General features: G+C 48.6%; 1 protein-coding gene across 1 annotated transcript in view; it reads right to left on the reverse strand.

Annotated features, from left to right (window-relative positions):
- Window positions 1-543: 543 nt before the first annotated feature.
- LOC119386173 (ornithine decarboxylase-like) overlaps window positions 544-16,840 on the reverse strand; it is a 23,220-nt gene continuing 6,923 nt past the window's right edge. Inside the window, exons 3-6 of the mRNA XM_049414239.1 lie at window positions 9,880-10,046; window positions 8,914-9,048; window positions 2,634-2,799; window positions 544-723 (exon numbers count right to left, since the gene is read on the reverse strand). Of these exons, the coding sequence (XP_049270196.1) occupies window positions 544-723; window positions 2,634-2,799; window positions 8,914-9,048; window positions 9,880-10,022 (624 nt within the window). The 5' untranslated portion in view covers window positions 10,023-10,046. The remainder of the gene's footprint in view (window positions 724-2,633; window positions 2,800-8,913; window positions 9,049-9,879; window positions 10,047-16,840) is intronic.

Consider the following 16,840-nt stretch of genomic DNA (forward strand, 5'->3'; position numbering starts at 1 on the left):
TTGGGGGGGGGGGGTGGGTGCATAGTTTAAGCTTCAGCGCAGGTGAGCTCAACTCGATAGACTGATCGGGAAGAAGCTTGGTGAAAAAAGGAAAACAAGGAACGACAACTAAAATGAAAAGGTGTCCAACAGTAAGACGGTTCGATGTGAACAAGGGATCCGTAAGGAAGCCGAAACGTCTTATTGCTTTTTAAACCTTTTCATTTTGGTCACCGTTCCTTGATTCCTTTCTCAGAGGTGAGTTGAGGGTATATGGGCGCCATTGCTGATTGCCGTATGCGCCTATAATGTGATGTACTCAACTCACAAGCTACCGTCAGAACTTCGGCTGCAGCCTGCCGAATGCTGTTTGGACCGCAACCGCCGAGGACGGCTGGTGCGAAACTCGTGCCTTGGAAGAAGCTCTCAGCAACCCAAAAATTACGTAATTCTGAAGACATTTTCTTACGTTATAGGTTATTTACATGTCACAAAATATGACTGCTGAATTATTGAGCCACAGAGAAACCCTTGCACAAAATACTCGTACTCGATAACGAAAGGTTAGAAAGCAGGCTTAATATACCTACCATCAATGACAATGTCCCTGCGTCTTTTGCCAACGACTCGGACAGCGAGGTGATAGGCTGACGCGACGAAGAACTGGCCAGGCTCAGCGATGATCTGCACTCCACTCGACGGGGGAAAGTGCTCAGCGGTTGCACGCCGGACCGACTCGCACACCTGTATGAGAAGTTCAGCGTTGCAGTCGGCGTATCTGGTGCTTTGTTTTGTCAACAGAAATCTAACGTTGAAATTTTTACAGCAAGGCTGCAGATGGCTAATATACGGGGTTTCGTAGTGTCGTCCGTGTGCAAGAAGTCCAGTGTGCAGCAAGTGGCTATTTTTCTCGGGCTCCACGACGTGGCCGTAGTCGTCCACATAGGAGCACAATGAAATGAAACCTGAAGATACCGCGTTCGCGCTCGGCTGGGACATGTACGCGCCTCTGGGCGATCGCAAAAAAGATTAATAAAGTATTAAAAATGGTCATAGGGCCTCGCATTGGGCAAAAGTCGCCGTAGCTGTCCTGTACGTAAATTCCAAAAGCGCGGATTGAATCTGCTGACTTTTTTTTTCAATGGAGACTGTTAAGTTTATACGAACGTCACACGTAGCTGCAAACACTTTTGCAAAAGTAGTCGTGTGAGAATATTCGAAAATTTCGGATAACGAATCGGATAGCGTTCTATTCGAGTCGGCACTCGAATCGAATAGTGCTTACTAAAAATACCGAATATTTTTCGAGTACATTTAGAATAATAAGCACCGATGAAAAAACCTCAGAGAAACGAAACGTTGCAACAGAGACGGGTAACGTTTCTTGTTTTAATCATCGAATTATAAGGATGCATGCCGCCCAAGGTTTTGCGGGACTATCGACGCTACAATGATCACAGGATGAAGGCGTTTTTGCTCAAAGCTCCAATGTCTCCAGTGCGACAGAGTCATCAATCCACTATCATCATCATGACAATCAGTATGATCTTGACTCACGAATGATGTTTAATATTTATGTATCAGTTTTATTAAAAAGCTATTGACAAAGTGCCACCTTGAATACTGTAGTCACGGCTGTATTTCAACCTTCAGTTACGAAATATTTCTAAGGCTCGAGTTGCTGCTGTGTACGAGCTTGCCTCAGTTTACATAATTGTGGTATTTCTTGTCGGTTAAGATTAATCGCAATGTTTCTGTGTTAAAGCTCGTTCCAAGTAAAATGTTTCAAATAAAATTGTTTCTTATAAAATTATGTGCAATCCTTGGTCTGTTTCAAAAATGGTTATACAATGTCATTTTAGGGCTGGTTTGGAAATGGTTGCCTTACTATTCGAAAACTATTCGAATAGCATTCGATTTGTCTTCGTATTCGATTCGGTGTCATGACTATTCGATTCGTATTATTCTAAATTTTTCTATTCGCACACCCTTATCGCAAATACATGTTTCAACTTTCGTATTATGACCGCCTCCTACGAAAGAGGGAGCAATTTTTTTAAAGAAAATAAATTCCTTGACCCCTTGCACGCGCATTCTGCAGCGGTTAACAATGCCCGGTTTCTGGTGGAAAATACGGGCCACATAGCCTCTTGCTAAGTCACGTGACTAACTACTAGGTTTACTTGCCCCCTCACTACCAGCATTCGCTAGCATGGTGTAAGCTTGACTGCATTGTGACTAATGACACCTAGCGTTGACTAGTGTTACCTAAATGGTGGCTAATGTTAGCTGCAGTGCTAGCTAATACCGGCTAAAGACGATTACTATTATTGTTAAATTGGCTAGCTGCGTTTACAACACGGAATATTTTTCATTTCGATCTCGATTCAACCATTTAGATGTGTGCTTTTTTTTTTTTTACAATGACTCTTTGAAATTTAACATTGCGGGACAATTGAGGCCACAACTGTCATTCTTAGGCTCAGGGATTGTTAGTTTTTGTGGCTGAATATGTTCTACGTGGTGCTTTTTGGTTACACACATTCGTCGTAAAAGCTTGGAAATGTAGAGGATTCATGTACTTTTTAGGGCTTCTTGTGCAATTTGCGAAGGAAAGGGCCGATAAAAAGTATTTGTAGTTAAATTGACTGAACCTGCTTGAATGTGCAGATGCTGCGTACTCCACCTGGGAAGCCGCCTCCTATATTGAGGATCGTCATGGGCTTTCCGAGCTCCGTTGCCATGTCGAACACCATCTTGGCCATCTGTATAGTGCGAGAGAAGATCCGTGGGTTTTGGTAGGCAGCACCGACGTGGAAACTGCGAGAAGAAGCGTCAATATGCTTACCTATTACTGCGCAATGCACGGGGTTCGACTGCTGAATAAAAAAGTCACAGTTTCGCCGTAACGGCGAAGCAATGAACGCGATAGCAATAAATTGGACTGTAACGCGAAGAACGGAAAGCAGCTCGAAATGCCAACGCGTCGCTCGAGCCCAAAGGACGCACGAAAAGAACGCACACAGGACGAGCGCGATCATGCGTCACAGCTCGACACTGGAAGCGCACTACTTAAACATCAAGCAGGACGCACGAAACGAACGAACAGGTACACACAGGACGAGCGCGAACTAACTGTCCCAGTTGTTACTTATTTCTGTTTGAACAGCGCGCTCCTATCGCAAACGCGGCCGCTGCAGCGAGCGAAGCGACGTTAGTACGCTCTGTGACTTCAGCGCGGACATCGCAGCGAAAGCACAAGACATACAACCCCCCGCCCCCCCCCCCCCCCTCCAGCCGCCCCCTTCTTTCCTCGAGATAAGCGCACGAAGGCGACCACGCCCTGTAGGTCGAAGAGCAACGGCGTTCGCATGAACGGGGCGACGATCTTTAAAGCGCGCCACGCGTGCACATCGCGCCATCTATGTGGTAACAAAGAAAGCATGCTGATGTAAGTGGTGTATATAAATAGCTCGCCGGTAGCAGGCTGAAATACGGTGCGGCTGGTGGCCTAACTGTCTAACGCCGCGCGCTGGAAAGCTGGAGGTCGCCCGCTCGATTCCGCGTGTCGGAAAGTTTTCCTGAATTATTTTTCTTTGTGGCTTTGATATATATATATATATATATATATATATATATATATATATATATATATATACATATATATATATAATATATATATATATATATATATAGATGCTCAAGTCAAGTGGACGAACTAACGAAAACGATGCTTTATTGCCAACGTTGCGGCCGGGGACCGGCCTGCGTCAGGGCACACATGCGTATGACTGTAATGCGTACTTCTTAAATCGTACGCATTATCATTTCAGACGTACGCATTACAGTCATGTGCATGTGTGCCCTGACGAAGGCGGTCCCCGGCCGCAACGTTGGCAATAAAGCATCGTTTTTCGTTCGTTCGTCAGGAAGACCTATATATATATATATATATATATATATATATATAATATATATATATATATATATATATATATATATATATATATATATATATATATATATATATACACAGGGTGTTTCACGAAATGTGTCCAGTATTTTTTAAAAATCACAGAAAGGAGGTGTCTGCGTGGTACCTGCGGCGTTACCTTTACTGTGGGAGAGGGCATTTTGAGATGCGTACAAACATTAATTGCGGCAGTAATTATAGAAATTAGGAAAATTAAATTTTTAACCAGTGGAAATAAGTGGTCGAGTCAAATGGGCGAATGGAAGCCCTTCCTGAGAATAGCCCATAGCCGCTTTGAAATTTCTGAAAGGCGGCCACTGGTAATCACCGCGGAGCGATGAAATCTGGCTCATTTTGCTGGCGATACCGAAACCTACGCACCAAAAAGCGCGTCTGCCATTCACTGCGGAAACGCCCTCAGTTACGACACTGTTTCCCTCGCACGCGGTGGGGGGGAGGAGGAGGATAAGCGAGCGCCGTTATCATCCATTGATCTAGATACTTCGTTTCATGGCAACGCTTATCCTCCTCCCTCCCCCCCCCTTCCCCGTATATATATATATATATATATATATATATATATATATATATATATATATATATATGTGTATGTATATATATATATGCGGTGCATGAGGCGGCGACGGTTAAAATCAGCCGAGACTGTCCATATAATTGCTATCGCAATAAAAGAAGTCGCATGTTTTGCCTTTGACGTAATTGTGAGTGGATCTTAGTCTTATTTATGAATGGTAATGTGGAGCTTCCGCAAGATATTAACGCACTTATTCAGCGTAAGCTAGTTTTCTAAGCTTTCCTTGAATTGGCGATGTGGTTTACCTAAATTACCTTTCTGCCATTCATTAAAACGTATCAACGCTGTACAACGCTGGGCAGGGCACTAGTTAAGTAAGCGCCACGCTTACGCGTTTTAAGAGGGAGCAAATAAATAAAGGCAGCTGGAAGAGGGAAACACAGCGCAATGTGTGACGCACGTCTACACTGGTAGCAAGAGCTGAATCCCATATTTTCCCGCGATAACGTTAAAGAGCTCGTTTCGCAGAAATTCCGGTGTCGGCGTCGGCGACGGCTTGAGCGAGAAATCGGCGTTGTCTGTGGGTGAAAATTCAAGATATATGCAAATAAATAAATAAATAAATAAATAAAAATCTTTGGTCCGAGTGAGAATCGAACACAGACCTTCTGCGTGGCAAGCATGTGTTCTACCATAGAGTCCTGACTGTGCTTGAAACTGCTTGGTAAAAATAGGTAGGCAGTAAACTTTATTCTGGTCCGGAAGAATCTTCGCCCCGTTTTTATAGGGGCAAGACTGCGGGCTGCTCCATGTCGGACCTGTAAGCCAAGCCTCACCGCCGCGTCGTGGGCCTTCTGGACATCCCGGAGTTGATCAAACCAGTCGTGGCTCTTGAGAAATGAATAAAATGCTTCCCCCGTTAATCCGTGGTCCACGTGCTGCTGTAAAGAGAGGCACTCCCACAGCATGTGCTAAAATCGCTAACCGCACCACAGTCGGGACACAGAGAATAGACTTCCGTGTACCTACTGAAGATGGAACGTGTGGGATACGACTTTGTTTGCAAGAGCCTGAGAGTCACGGCCTGAGGCCTCGTCAGATTTCGATGTGGTAAGGGGAAAGCCCTGCGTCTCAGATAGCAGTCTAGTGATCTCATTGAAGGTGGAGAGAATGCCCCTGAAGCGAGGGGAGTCGGCCTCCGAAAAGCTCGGGCCAAGCCCGTCGCCGGTCCCACCCGGCACACCGTCTTCCAGTGCCCGGCGCGGCCGGCAAGACCTCGCGTCCGGGCATGGGCCAACTCATTAACGTTGGCTAGCCCCCCACTTCGGCGCTCTCGTGCACCGGGAACCATGTAATGACGTGATGAGTAAGCACTTCCTCAAGTGCCCTAGCAACCTCCTCACAAGCAGCCCCAGTCGAAAAAGCTCGACGGGCTGATCTCGAGCCCGTATAAATTCTTCCCTGTCCTACCTAAGGAGCGCCAGCGCAATGGCCAACTGCTCCGCCTTGCAAGCCGACGACGTCCTGATTGACGCGGCCGTTAATACTTGGCCCTTCATGTCCACAACGTTAGCAACAAAACGAGTGGAGTCGCCGTCGTACTGGGCAGCATCCACAAATCATGACAGTGCCTCGTGCGCATGCGCGTACTGCAGAAGCGCGGATGCGCGAGCCGTTCTCCTGCCAGTGTTGAACGTTGGATACACGTTCCTCGGAATGGGGGAGACCGTAACAGCTGCCGCACTGTCCGAAAGCTGAACACGCCTATCCCTTAACGTCGTAGGATTGATCCGACCTTAGTCAGGATCCCCCTTCCCGCCTCCGTAGACAAGAGTATAGCAACATGTGCGGACTGCTGCGCTTCGATCACTTCCTCTAATGTGTGTGTGTACGCCGAGGTGCGCTAGGTTCTCTGTGCTTGTGCGCATTGGGAGTACCAGGACTCTCTCAAACTATTTCTAATGAGTGTGTTCAGCTTGTTCATTTCAAGTTTCTGCCAGCTGTGCATGGGAGTGACATAATTCACTTGTCTCACGAGAACGCGTGAAATAGTCTCAGGAGATTATCTTTCATAAACCCTCCTTTTCTGCTCGAAACCCTTGCAGTGTGTCCAATTATCCTTCAGCATGCCCTGTAAGCTTATCTATAGTACGCCCGTGCTGAGCGTTAGCTTCAGTGATCATGCCTAGCACCCGGAGAGAACGAACCCTGGAGATCTCGCGCCCGCACGACGTCCGCACGCCTATATATTTCATCGGGAGTCCTACACCCTATAGGCTTGGGTCCCCTTCTAGTGGGGGGATATAGCAGCCCCTCAAATTTAGAGGGCGAGAGCCGGAGACCCATCTGACTGACATGCCCTGGCACCTTGCCCAAACAAGACGTGAGGAAGGTTGTCCTGTGGTTCTCAGCCCAGGGGCTGGGCCCAGGCTTAGGAATGAGAATCACAGACGCAACATTTCACTCATCTAGAAATATACTTGATTCCCAAATGCGGTTGATCTCAGTGGTTTTGACTTGAATGGACCTGTCATCTAAATTGCGCAGCATTTGTTAGTTACGCCATCCGGTCCCGGGGCTGATCTGCTATTGAATTCTGTAGGGTTTCGCGGACGTCCGCCTCCTGAAACGGCCTATCTAGGCCCTCCGCAGATTTGCCCTCATATCGTGGGCAGTCGTCCCCGGGGGCCGAGCATCGTCCGCCAGGGGAAGATACCTCCGTATTCCAAGCGCGTGGCGGTTTCATCATCGTCATGGTCTTGTCCTGCTGCCTTTCCGCATGTAGAATTCTGTCCACCACCCGATTCTGATTGGTTTTGGTCTTATCCTCGTTGAGCAGGTGCTAGAGTAGGTTCCATTTACCACCTATTCGCATCCGCCCATCCACCATGTTACACACCTCATGCCATTGCTGTCTCTCTAGCTCTTGGCAATGTGCCATAATTTCCTTGTTTAGCTCGGCTAGCCTCATTCTAAGCCTACGATTGAGCATTTGTTTTCCACCGAGACAGAGGGGGTTCCTTGGCCTCTATCAAGTGTGCTAATCAGCTATCCATTTCATTTACCTCTAGCTCCGTGTGTATCGACTTGGTTGCTTCTTCTGCATCCTTTTTGACTCTATCCAACCATTCTTGTAAGTTCTCCGGAGATTCGCCCCCTCTTTCCTCCCTGATCTTGCGGAAATGATCCGAGCCTATGTATTTGAATGTCCTGGAAGGCTTTCTGCCTGCCTGCAGCACTGTGCTAACAATATGATGATCACTTCCCAATACGCAAGACAGATCATTCATGCTTTGACTGTGAATTCCTTAATAACGAACTCGAGTACTGGAAGTTTAGGTATCGGCTAAGCAGCGTAACATTCAAATAACTCGTATTATTTCCCAGTCAAGAGCATGTTAGGCGAACTTTGTAGATATCGGAGCTTCTGATGAACTTGTTGGAATAAATCTATGCAAGAATAAAATGCTGAGACGAAATCGTGTACGAATATTTCATATGGTCTAGGTGTGACAGCAACGTTTCGAAGCTAATGAAGTCTACACGAATAGAATATTCGATAGTCGTGGAGATAGAAAAAATTCGGCCGAACCATGTACCACCGTGGGAATCGATGTTATGCGAAGCATGCGGTGGGAAGGTGATTGTGTAGTAATTTTTACATTGAGCGAAACGTTACCAAATGACGCTAAAGATATGTTAAAATGGTATACGCGCGCACATATGTTGAAGAGTCGCACATGTGTTATATAAGCAGTTGTTTACAGCTGCGTAACGATGCCAACAGCAACATGGGTATTAACGACATAAGACGCGGTAAGCAGATATGTAGTGCTTATACTTGTCCGTTATGGTGGAGGACGCACGCACGTTTCATGAACCCGTGTGCATGTGTGGAAGGAATTCCTAGGAGTTCTCAGGTAGATGGCGGCGAGCGGAATGTCTTTGCTATTGTAACTGATGTGCGCAACGCACACCTCGCCGATTCCGCTGCTTGTCTGTGTGTGTTCTGTATCTGGCGGCCGGCGAAGTGGGATGCGGCCTACGGTGAAGTTGCGCATCGCCGTGTTATAGGTGCCCACGCCTTCACACCTGCAATCAAAGCCGCTTGCTGTGGAAGACATACTGGCTGCTCCGCCACGGTGATCTAGTGGTTCTAAGTAGAATCGCGCTCGACTGTTGCGCTCGACTGCTGCGCTCGACTAGTAGAATCGCGCTCGACTGCTGACCTTCGGGACCACTTTTCGAAACCACTTTTGTTGAAAATCGAAGTAATGTGTGCTGTTCTAGGTTTCTCTTACTTCCAAGGTGATGTTATTGATGTGTTGCTTTATATATGCCTAATCATTGCAGAATCTGGTTGTTTTTATTCTTGCACTAAAGGAGCAAGAAAACAAATCAACTTAAAAATTAAGGCATCACTCACCATACACCAACTACGTTGCAGTGGAGATCTCGTGCAGTTTCCAGAATATGTCTCGCTTCATCCACGCTGCAACCAAATTTCTGATCGAATGAAATCTTGCAACCATCACTATCGCCTTTTATTCGAAGCAATAACCTGAAAAGAAAAAGCAGTCGCGTCAGTTGTTGATTTTTATTCTCTTTTTTTCAGATTAGGAGCGTAGCTTGTTGCGCAATGAGACACACATTTATGACAAGTAAACTAAAACTGATGAAAAAGAAGCCACGTAGAAAAATATATTGAGACACATCGCTGCTCTTGTGTTACATTTTTCAAGACATATTATATAGCAAACGAAGAAAATCAAGAGCAGGGCCTGTATGTACAGATATACATGGTCAAGCTGTTCAAAAAAATGTTGTACAATACAATTGTGTTTTAAAGAAGATTCTTACCTAATGTGAACGCCAAATGGAAATATGCGTTTACAAATCAACAAAAAGTTTTAAGGCGAAAGCCTCCAGCACCTCCTTCGACGCCGGCCCTTAAAAGGTGGCGTCCGGTAAGAAAACTCCCATGTACTCTTAAGTGTGAACTTAGAAAACAGGGTTCGAGCGGAGATCGACGTCACACTGATAAAGCGAAACTATAGTCACAGTGACCGGAAAGTATCGAGCGCGAAGTGTTAAGGAAATGAACGACACACCGCCGACAATAAGAATGATGGTTGGCGGCAACATATGCCCTAAATGGTGCAATTTTAACACGAAAGTGTTTATGCCGGGGTCCACCAAAATTTTCGTGCCGTCACGGAAACACGTGAGCAAAATGAACGCCGCCAAATGGCAAAGAAAAAACTTTTAAGAAAAAAGTTCCGTAGACAGGAGTCGAACCCATGACCTCAATCGACGATTCGATGGCCGGAGGTCGTTTAGCCCACTGAGCTACCGCCAAACACAGACGCAGAATGGTAACCGTTATGCTCACCTGGCGTTCTTGTCTACGACTTTCTGCAGCTCTTCGACACAGTCGAACGTCATCAACGTCACGCCGTGTGCGGCGGCGAACTTCATGTGGGACGTGCTTTTCACAGGGTGGGCGTAGATTATGCGGTCTGGGTCAACACCCATTTCAAGTATTGTCTGTATCTCTGTCTGGAAATAAAAATTACTTCTCATTGGCTTTTAGACGAATACAAAAAAATTTTTAGTGGCTTATCGGCTATGCCAGGATATACGTAGCGTGAGCTAAGGTTCAGCTGATTATTCTGAGCTCTCCTGGTTGTCTAGGATTAGCTTGATTATCGTGCTTACTGCTGCTTCAATCACACACACATGGTATACGCATTATGTGACATAAGTATATTTTTGCTCAACGCCGTTTCTCTATTGCCACAAAGACGGCTCGGTGGTCAGTGTAATACACGCTGCCGTCTCTATTGCCCCAACACCCGGCGGAGCGTCAGGCGGCCACTGCGCAACGGAGGCACATAGCTGGGCTCGCGCCGGCGCCAGTATGTCTGCCACGGCTATGAAGTCACTCCTCTGGAATGCGCAGATCGGCGAGGCGCGTGCGGTGGCGGTGGAGCGCGCGGCGGCAGCGGCTCCGGTGCGCCAGTGTCGCGCCGTGTGACGTCACTGCTCCTCGCGCATGCGCAGCACGGCTCTCGGACTGCCACGCAAAACTGCTCGAGCTCGGCCAGTGTAGCTAACGCTACAAAAAACGTCCCGCGCCCAATATGTATCCCAGGAACGCCCATACGAGATTGCAGAGAGGAAGCTCTACCCCGAAGCATGACGGACTTTTCGGGATCTATACAATGAGGCGTTGAAGCCGAACGTAATCCGGGAACATGTAGTTCGTAGCATAGCGAAGCGGTTATGTGCCACAGAAATTGGGCAAGTCCACTATTCACCTCCGGCCACCTGAAAATGAAGGAGCTTTCTATAACTAGCCTAGCGGGTATGGACTCTTTTCCTGCCGGGAAAGTGCCGCCCTTGGGTGTGTAGCCTACAGGTACCACCCATTTCCCCTGAATTTGCCCAAGCTGAATGAGGGTGATGAACGACTTGACATTTCCGACGACGTTGCAAAAAGAAACCGCTCAACCACTTTATGTCGTGCAAACCAATCTACTTGCTTCGAAATGCTTTGGAACGCTTGTGAAGTTTCGTGAAGCTTAGCACTTCGACGGAAAACGCTGTCTCATCAGCCTTTGCGACGTTAAGTGAAGCTGACCCCATAGCTCCGGTGTACATTGGTCTTTACGACGTTAAGTGAATTAAAGCCGGATATTTTTTTTTGGGTACAAAGTAGACTTCCTGTGACAGAGCTTCGGGTATGTTTCACTCACATTATTTGAGCAGTCGAAGTTGACGTTCTGGGCGTTCAACTCCGCCAGCACCACAGGGTCTCCGCAAGCCTTTATTGCTGAAAAATAACGTACAAAGATGGAAGCGGTTTCTTCAAAAAACTAAAGCGAACCATGGAAGCAGTGTTCAGCTTTGCTTTCACATACGGTGTCAGTCATATCATACCGAAGAATGGCGTCACACGGGGCAGACACTGGTGCCAGAGCTCCACCTTCCGGGTGATGTCCAGAAGATCACAGACAAAAAAAGCTTCGTCTTCATCCTTGAGTGGATAAAATCAAACGGTTCCGAAATCATTTTTAAATGCCAAGTATTTCTTAGCGAACCTAAGCGACTTTGAGCGTTTCTATCTATCTATCTATCTAATTATCTATCTATCTATCTATCTATCTATCTATCTATCTATCTATCTATCTATCTATCTATCTATCTATCTATCTATCTATTATCTTATCCGTCCCGTAAGTCGTCAAACCCTTTCCTCCAGACACGTGTGCCACATACGCGTACAGGCAGCGTACGAGTACGCGCCACGGTGATTGATTTATATTGTCGCGGTGCAACGCGAACAAAGGACAAGAACAACTTGCAACAGCGAGACAGCGTGTTCAAAAGCAGCTGTACAGCCGAACGTCTTCTTTGTCTTTCTTCTTGAAACCTCCTGCCCCACTAGCTAGAGTCTCTAAAAACTCCCCATCGTCATTGTCTTTTATCTATACAGCCGTGTCACTTGCCTCTTCTTAAAAGAGCATCGCCCCGATGCTAAACGAGGACCACCGTTTATGGGAACGCACAGTCAGTCGCTCACATACGGCTTCATGCGTACTACATGCCCAAGTTCCGGCCTGTGCTGGCGACGCCTCATGCAGTACGGACTGTCAGGGACGACCTCGTATGTGACGTCACTCAGCTGTCGCGATACGCGATATGGTCCGAAGTATCGCCTTAACAGTTTCTCGGAGAGTCCACGTTTTCGTATGGGCGTCCAAACCCACACTCTGTCGCCGGTTTCGTAGGTTACTGTCCTGCGGTGGGCATTATAGCGGCCTGCGTCGTAGTCTTGTTGCTGGCGGATCCGCAAGCGTGCGAGCTGCCTAGCTTCTTCTGCGCGTTGAGTAAACATATCGGCGTCCGTGTCAGTGTCGTCCCATTCGTGTAGTAACATCGCATCCAACATCGTCCGTACCTCCCGTCCGTGAACGAGGCTGAATGGAGTCATGCGAGTCGTTTCTTGTTTAGCTGTATTGTATGCGAACGTGATATAGGGCAAGATTTCGTCCCAATTTTTGTGTTGGACATCCACGTACATCGAAAGCATGTCTTCGATCGTCTTGTTTAGGCGCTCTGTTAGCCCGTTTGTTTGCGGGTGGTAGGCGGTGGTCTTACGGTGAGTCGTTCCACTTAGCATCAAGACGTCGTCTAAAAGGGCTGCCGTGAATGCGGTTCCACGGTCCGTTATCACGACGCTTGGTGCACCATGTCGCAGTACAACATTTTCGATGAAAAATCTCGCTACCTCCGCTGCTGTGCTTCTTTGGATAGCCTTTGTTTCGGCGTACCGGGTCAGATAATGTTGCGACGATAACCCAGCGGTTCCCTGCAGTAGAAGTAGGAAGTGGACCCAAAATATCCATTCCGATCTGGTCAAACGGCATTCGTGGGACTTGAACAGGTTGCAGCAGACCGGCTGGTTTCGTCGGAGGCGACTTGCGCCGCTGGCAGTCGAGGCAAGTACGAATGTGGTGCTTCACGGATGTCGGGAGTCTTGGCCAGTAGTATCTTGTCGAACTCTTGCCAACGTGCGCGTGTAGCCTAAGTGGCCAGAAGTCACCTCGTTGTGGCATGCTTGAAGCACTTCAGTACGAAGGGTTGCAGGAATGACGAGCAAATAGGGAGATCCGATCGATGAAAAGTTTCTTTTATAAAGGATGCTGTTTCGTAGACAAACGACGACAATATTCTTGCAAAAACTCTTGGTGCACTCTGAGACCGTCCGTCTAAGTAATTAATTAAACCAAGCAACTCGGGGTCATCACGTTGTTGTTGGACGATGGTGGAAGTGCCGAGGACACCAAGGAATGGAGCTTCATCCTCATCAGGTAGAGAAGCCGACTGTATTGGTGATCGGGACAGGCAGTCGGCGTCCATATGTCGCTTCCCTGACTTGTGTATGACCGTCATATCAAACTCTTGCAGCCTGAGACTCCAACGCGCTAATCGGCCGGTGGGATCTTTGAGATTAGTCAACCAACAAAGTGAATGATGGTCGCTAATAACTTTGAAGGGGCGGCCATACAAATACGGGCGAAATTTCATAACTGCCCATACCACGGCGAGGCATTCTTTCTCTGTTGTCGAATAATTAGCCTCTGCGCGTGTTAGCGTTCTGCTTGCGTAGGCAATCACTCTTTCTGTGTCCTCCTGCCGCTGCACTAGCACAGCTCCCAGACCTACATTGCTAGCGTCAGTGTGAAGCATCGTGGGGCTTCCTCGTCGAAGTGGGCTAGCACTGGGGGTGTTTGAAGACGTTGGCGCAGATCATTAAACGCAGCTTCCTGTTCGTCGTTCCACTCGAAGGCAACGTCGTCTCTCGTCAGGCGAGTCAAAGGTGACGCGATGCGTGCGAAGTCTGCGATAAACCGTCGATAATAGGCACAAAGGCCCAGAAAGCGTCTGACAGCCTTCTTATCGGACGGTACCGGGAACTGTGCAACGGCGGCAATTTTTTCAGGATCGGGCCGAACACCTGCGTGGCTGACGACGTGACCAAGAAACTGCAGTTCTTCAAAACAAAAGTGACATTTCTCTGGCTTCAACGTGAGGCCCGCAGACCGTATGGCTCGTAAAACAACTTGCAGCCTTCTGAGGTGCTCGTCAAAAGTTGCCGAAAACACTATGACGTCGTCAAGGTAAACTAAACAGGTTTTCCACTTCAAACCTGAAAGTACGGTATCCATGAGCTTTGAAAAGTAGCGGGCGCTGAGCACAAACCGAATGGCAGAACTTTAAATTCGTATAAACCATCTGGCGTCACAAAAGCGGTTTTCTCCCGGTCTCTCGGGTCTACCTCAATTTGCCAGTATCCGCTCCTCAAGTCCATCGAAGAAGTAGCGAGCGTGTCGAAGTCTGTCAAGGGAGTCATCGATACGTGGAAGTGGGTACACATCTCTCTTGGTCACCTGATTCAGCTTCCTGTAGTCCACGCAAAAACGCAGGGTGCCGTCCTTTTTCTTGACTAGCACTACAGGTGACGCCCAGGGACTCTGTGATGGCTGAATCACGTCGTCTTCAAGCATTTTCGCTACTTGTTGCTGTATCACTTCACGTTCCTTCAGAGCCACGCGATAAGGATTCTGGTGAATAGGTCTCGCTGTGTCTTCAGTAATTATTCGATGCTTGGTTAGCGGCGTGCGACCAACTCGTGATGTAGATGAAAAGCAGTCTTGGAATTCGGCTAGCAACTCAACAAGTCGCTTTCGCTCGTCCTTTGGCAAAGTAGTGCCAACGTCAAGAACGGGTACTGATTCTTGTTTAGGCGATACGTCCAGTACCGATAAACAGCCTTCTACTTCTACAATATTGTCGAAGTAGGCGACGGCTGTGCCCTTCGGAAGATGCCGGCGCTCAGCACTAAAGTTGGTGAGGAGTAAGTTCGTGCGCCCAGCAGTGATATTGACAATAGCTCGTGCAACTGAAATGCCATGGCTAAATAGCAGCGAGCTGATTTGGTCGGCAATGCCTTCGCCGTCAAACAGTGCGTCCCCTGCCACCGAAACAAGAGTGCATGACCGTGGCGGGACGACCACGTCATCGTCAGTTAGACGCAAAGGGGTATTTCTCGCCTCTGAACACTCGACTATATCAGGGCTGTTCTGGAACGTAATTAAACTGTCCGGGATGTTGATGACGGCGCCATATTCTCTCAAGAAATCCATCCCAATAATTAGCTCTTTGCAACATGAGGTGAGAACAACGAACGCCGCCACGAAAGAAGAACCACCGATGTCGATCCTCGCTGTGCACATTCCTATAGCCATAAGTAACTGGCCGCCTGCAGTCCTTAGGTGAGGTCTCTTCCACGGCGTCTTTACTTTCTTGAGGCGTACGGCGAGGTCTTCACTTATAATAGAAAAGTCGGCACCAGTGTCGACTAAGGCTGTCACTTGCTGTCCGTCCACAAAAACGGTAAGGTCTGCGGTGACAGTTTCGTCGGTGTTACGTCTTGTCGGCTTTACGGCGTCCTGTGGTGACAGTAATGGGGGCTTTTTTCGGCGTCTTGACGGCCTGCAACCTTACCCCCGGAGGTCGCCGCCTTCAGTTTCCCCGGCGTGGGCTGGGTGACCTCCTTCCTCTGAGGTCAGAAAAAGTGCGGCGGTGCGATGAAGGTGAGTTGGCCGGAGACGGAGACCGTGGTCGATGTCCCAAGCCCGACTGGTAATCAGGCATGCTCTCGTCATTGTCGGTACGGCGGTCGGCGAAATGGGGCCGTGACAATGGAGGTCCTTGAGAAGAAGCGTCGTCGCGGCGCCATTCGTAGCCGTCGTTGGCGCGCCGACTGTCAGACCATGGCCTGAGAGGGCGAAACGAATCGACTCGGTGCCAGCAATGACGGGAAATGTGGCCTACACCTCCGCAGTTGAAGCAAAGTGGACGCCTATCTACAGTGCGCCAGGCGTCTGTCTTGCGAAGCTGTGGACGTCGCAACGACTCCTCTTGGAACGAAGGCCGTGGCATGCCAGCAGACGGCTGGTCGTATGGCGGCTGGACGGCAGGGCACCTCGGTGTGTCCTCTTGCGGCGGTGAACAAGGAATGGCTGCAGACGCCTGGCGGTACGACGGCGGGACGGGTGGGGAGCGCCGAAGGGCGGCTGCGTAACTCATGGGACGCTGCTCGTGAGCAGTGTCAGCCGCCGAGAATGCTTGGCGGATTTCGTCGCGGACGACTTCAACTACAGACGCCATGGGTGTTTCCACTACCGGCGTCCGTAACTTCTGCAGTTCCTCCCGAACAATCTCTCTTATCAAGTCACGCAAGGAGTCATGATTGTCAAATGTCATGGCGGCGGCATGAATTTGGGCGCTGCTGGACAAGCGATCGTACTGCCGGCATCGTTGGTGAAGTGCCCGCTCGATAGCCGTAGCTTCCTTGATAAAGTCCGCTACGGTGCTTGGCGGGTGCGCAGAAGTCCAGCGAACAACTGCTCTTTTACGCCGCGCATGAGGTAGCGCAACTTCTTATCATCAGTCATCTGCGGGTCGGCTCTACGAAAGAGACGGGCCATGTCCTCGGCAAACATCGCGACTGATTCATTGGGTTTTTGAACCCGTAACTCTAGTAGTTGCTGGGCACGGTCCCGTCGGTCGACATTGGCAAAGGTGTCAATCATCTGCTGTCGAAAGTTGCTCCATGTTGACAGACTGCCTTCTCTGTTTTCATACCACGTACGAGCGCTGTCGTCAAGGTAGAAATAGGCACGGGAGAGCTTCTGCTCAGCAGACCACTGGTTAATCTGGCAACACGTTCATAGTGCTCAAGCCAGTCTTCAACGTTCATGTGCGCCACCTCCAAAACCGAT

The sequence above is a fragment of the Rhipicephalus sanguineus genome, chromosome 3, assembly GCF_013339695.2.
Source record: "Rhipicephalus sanguineus isolate Rsan-2018 chromosome 3, BIME_Rsan_1.4, whole genome shotgun sequence".
Lineage (NCBI taxonomy): Eukaryota > Metazoa > Arthropoda > Arachnida > Ixodida > Ixodidae > Rhipicephalus > Rhipicephalus sanguineus.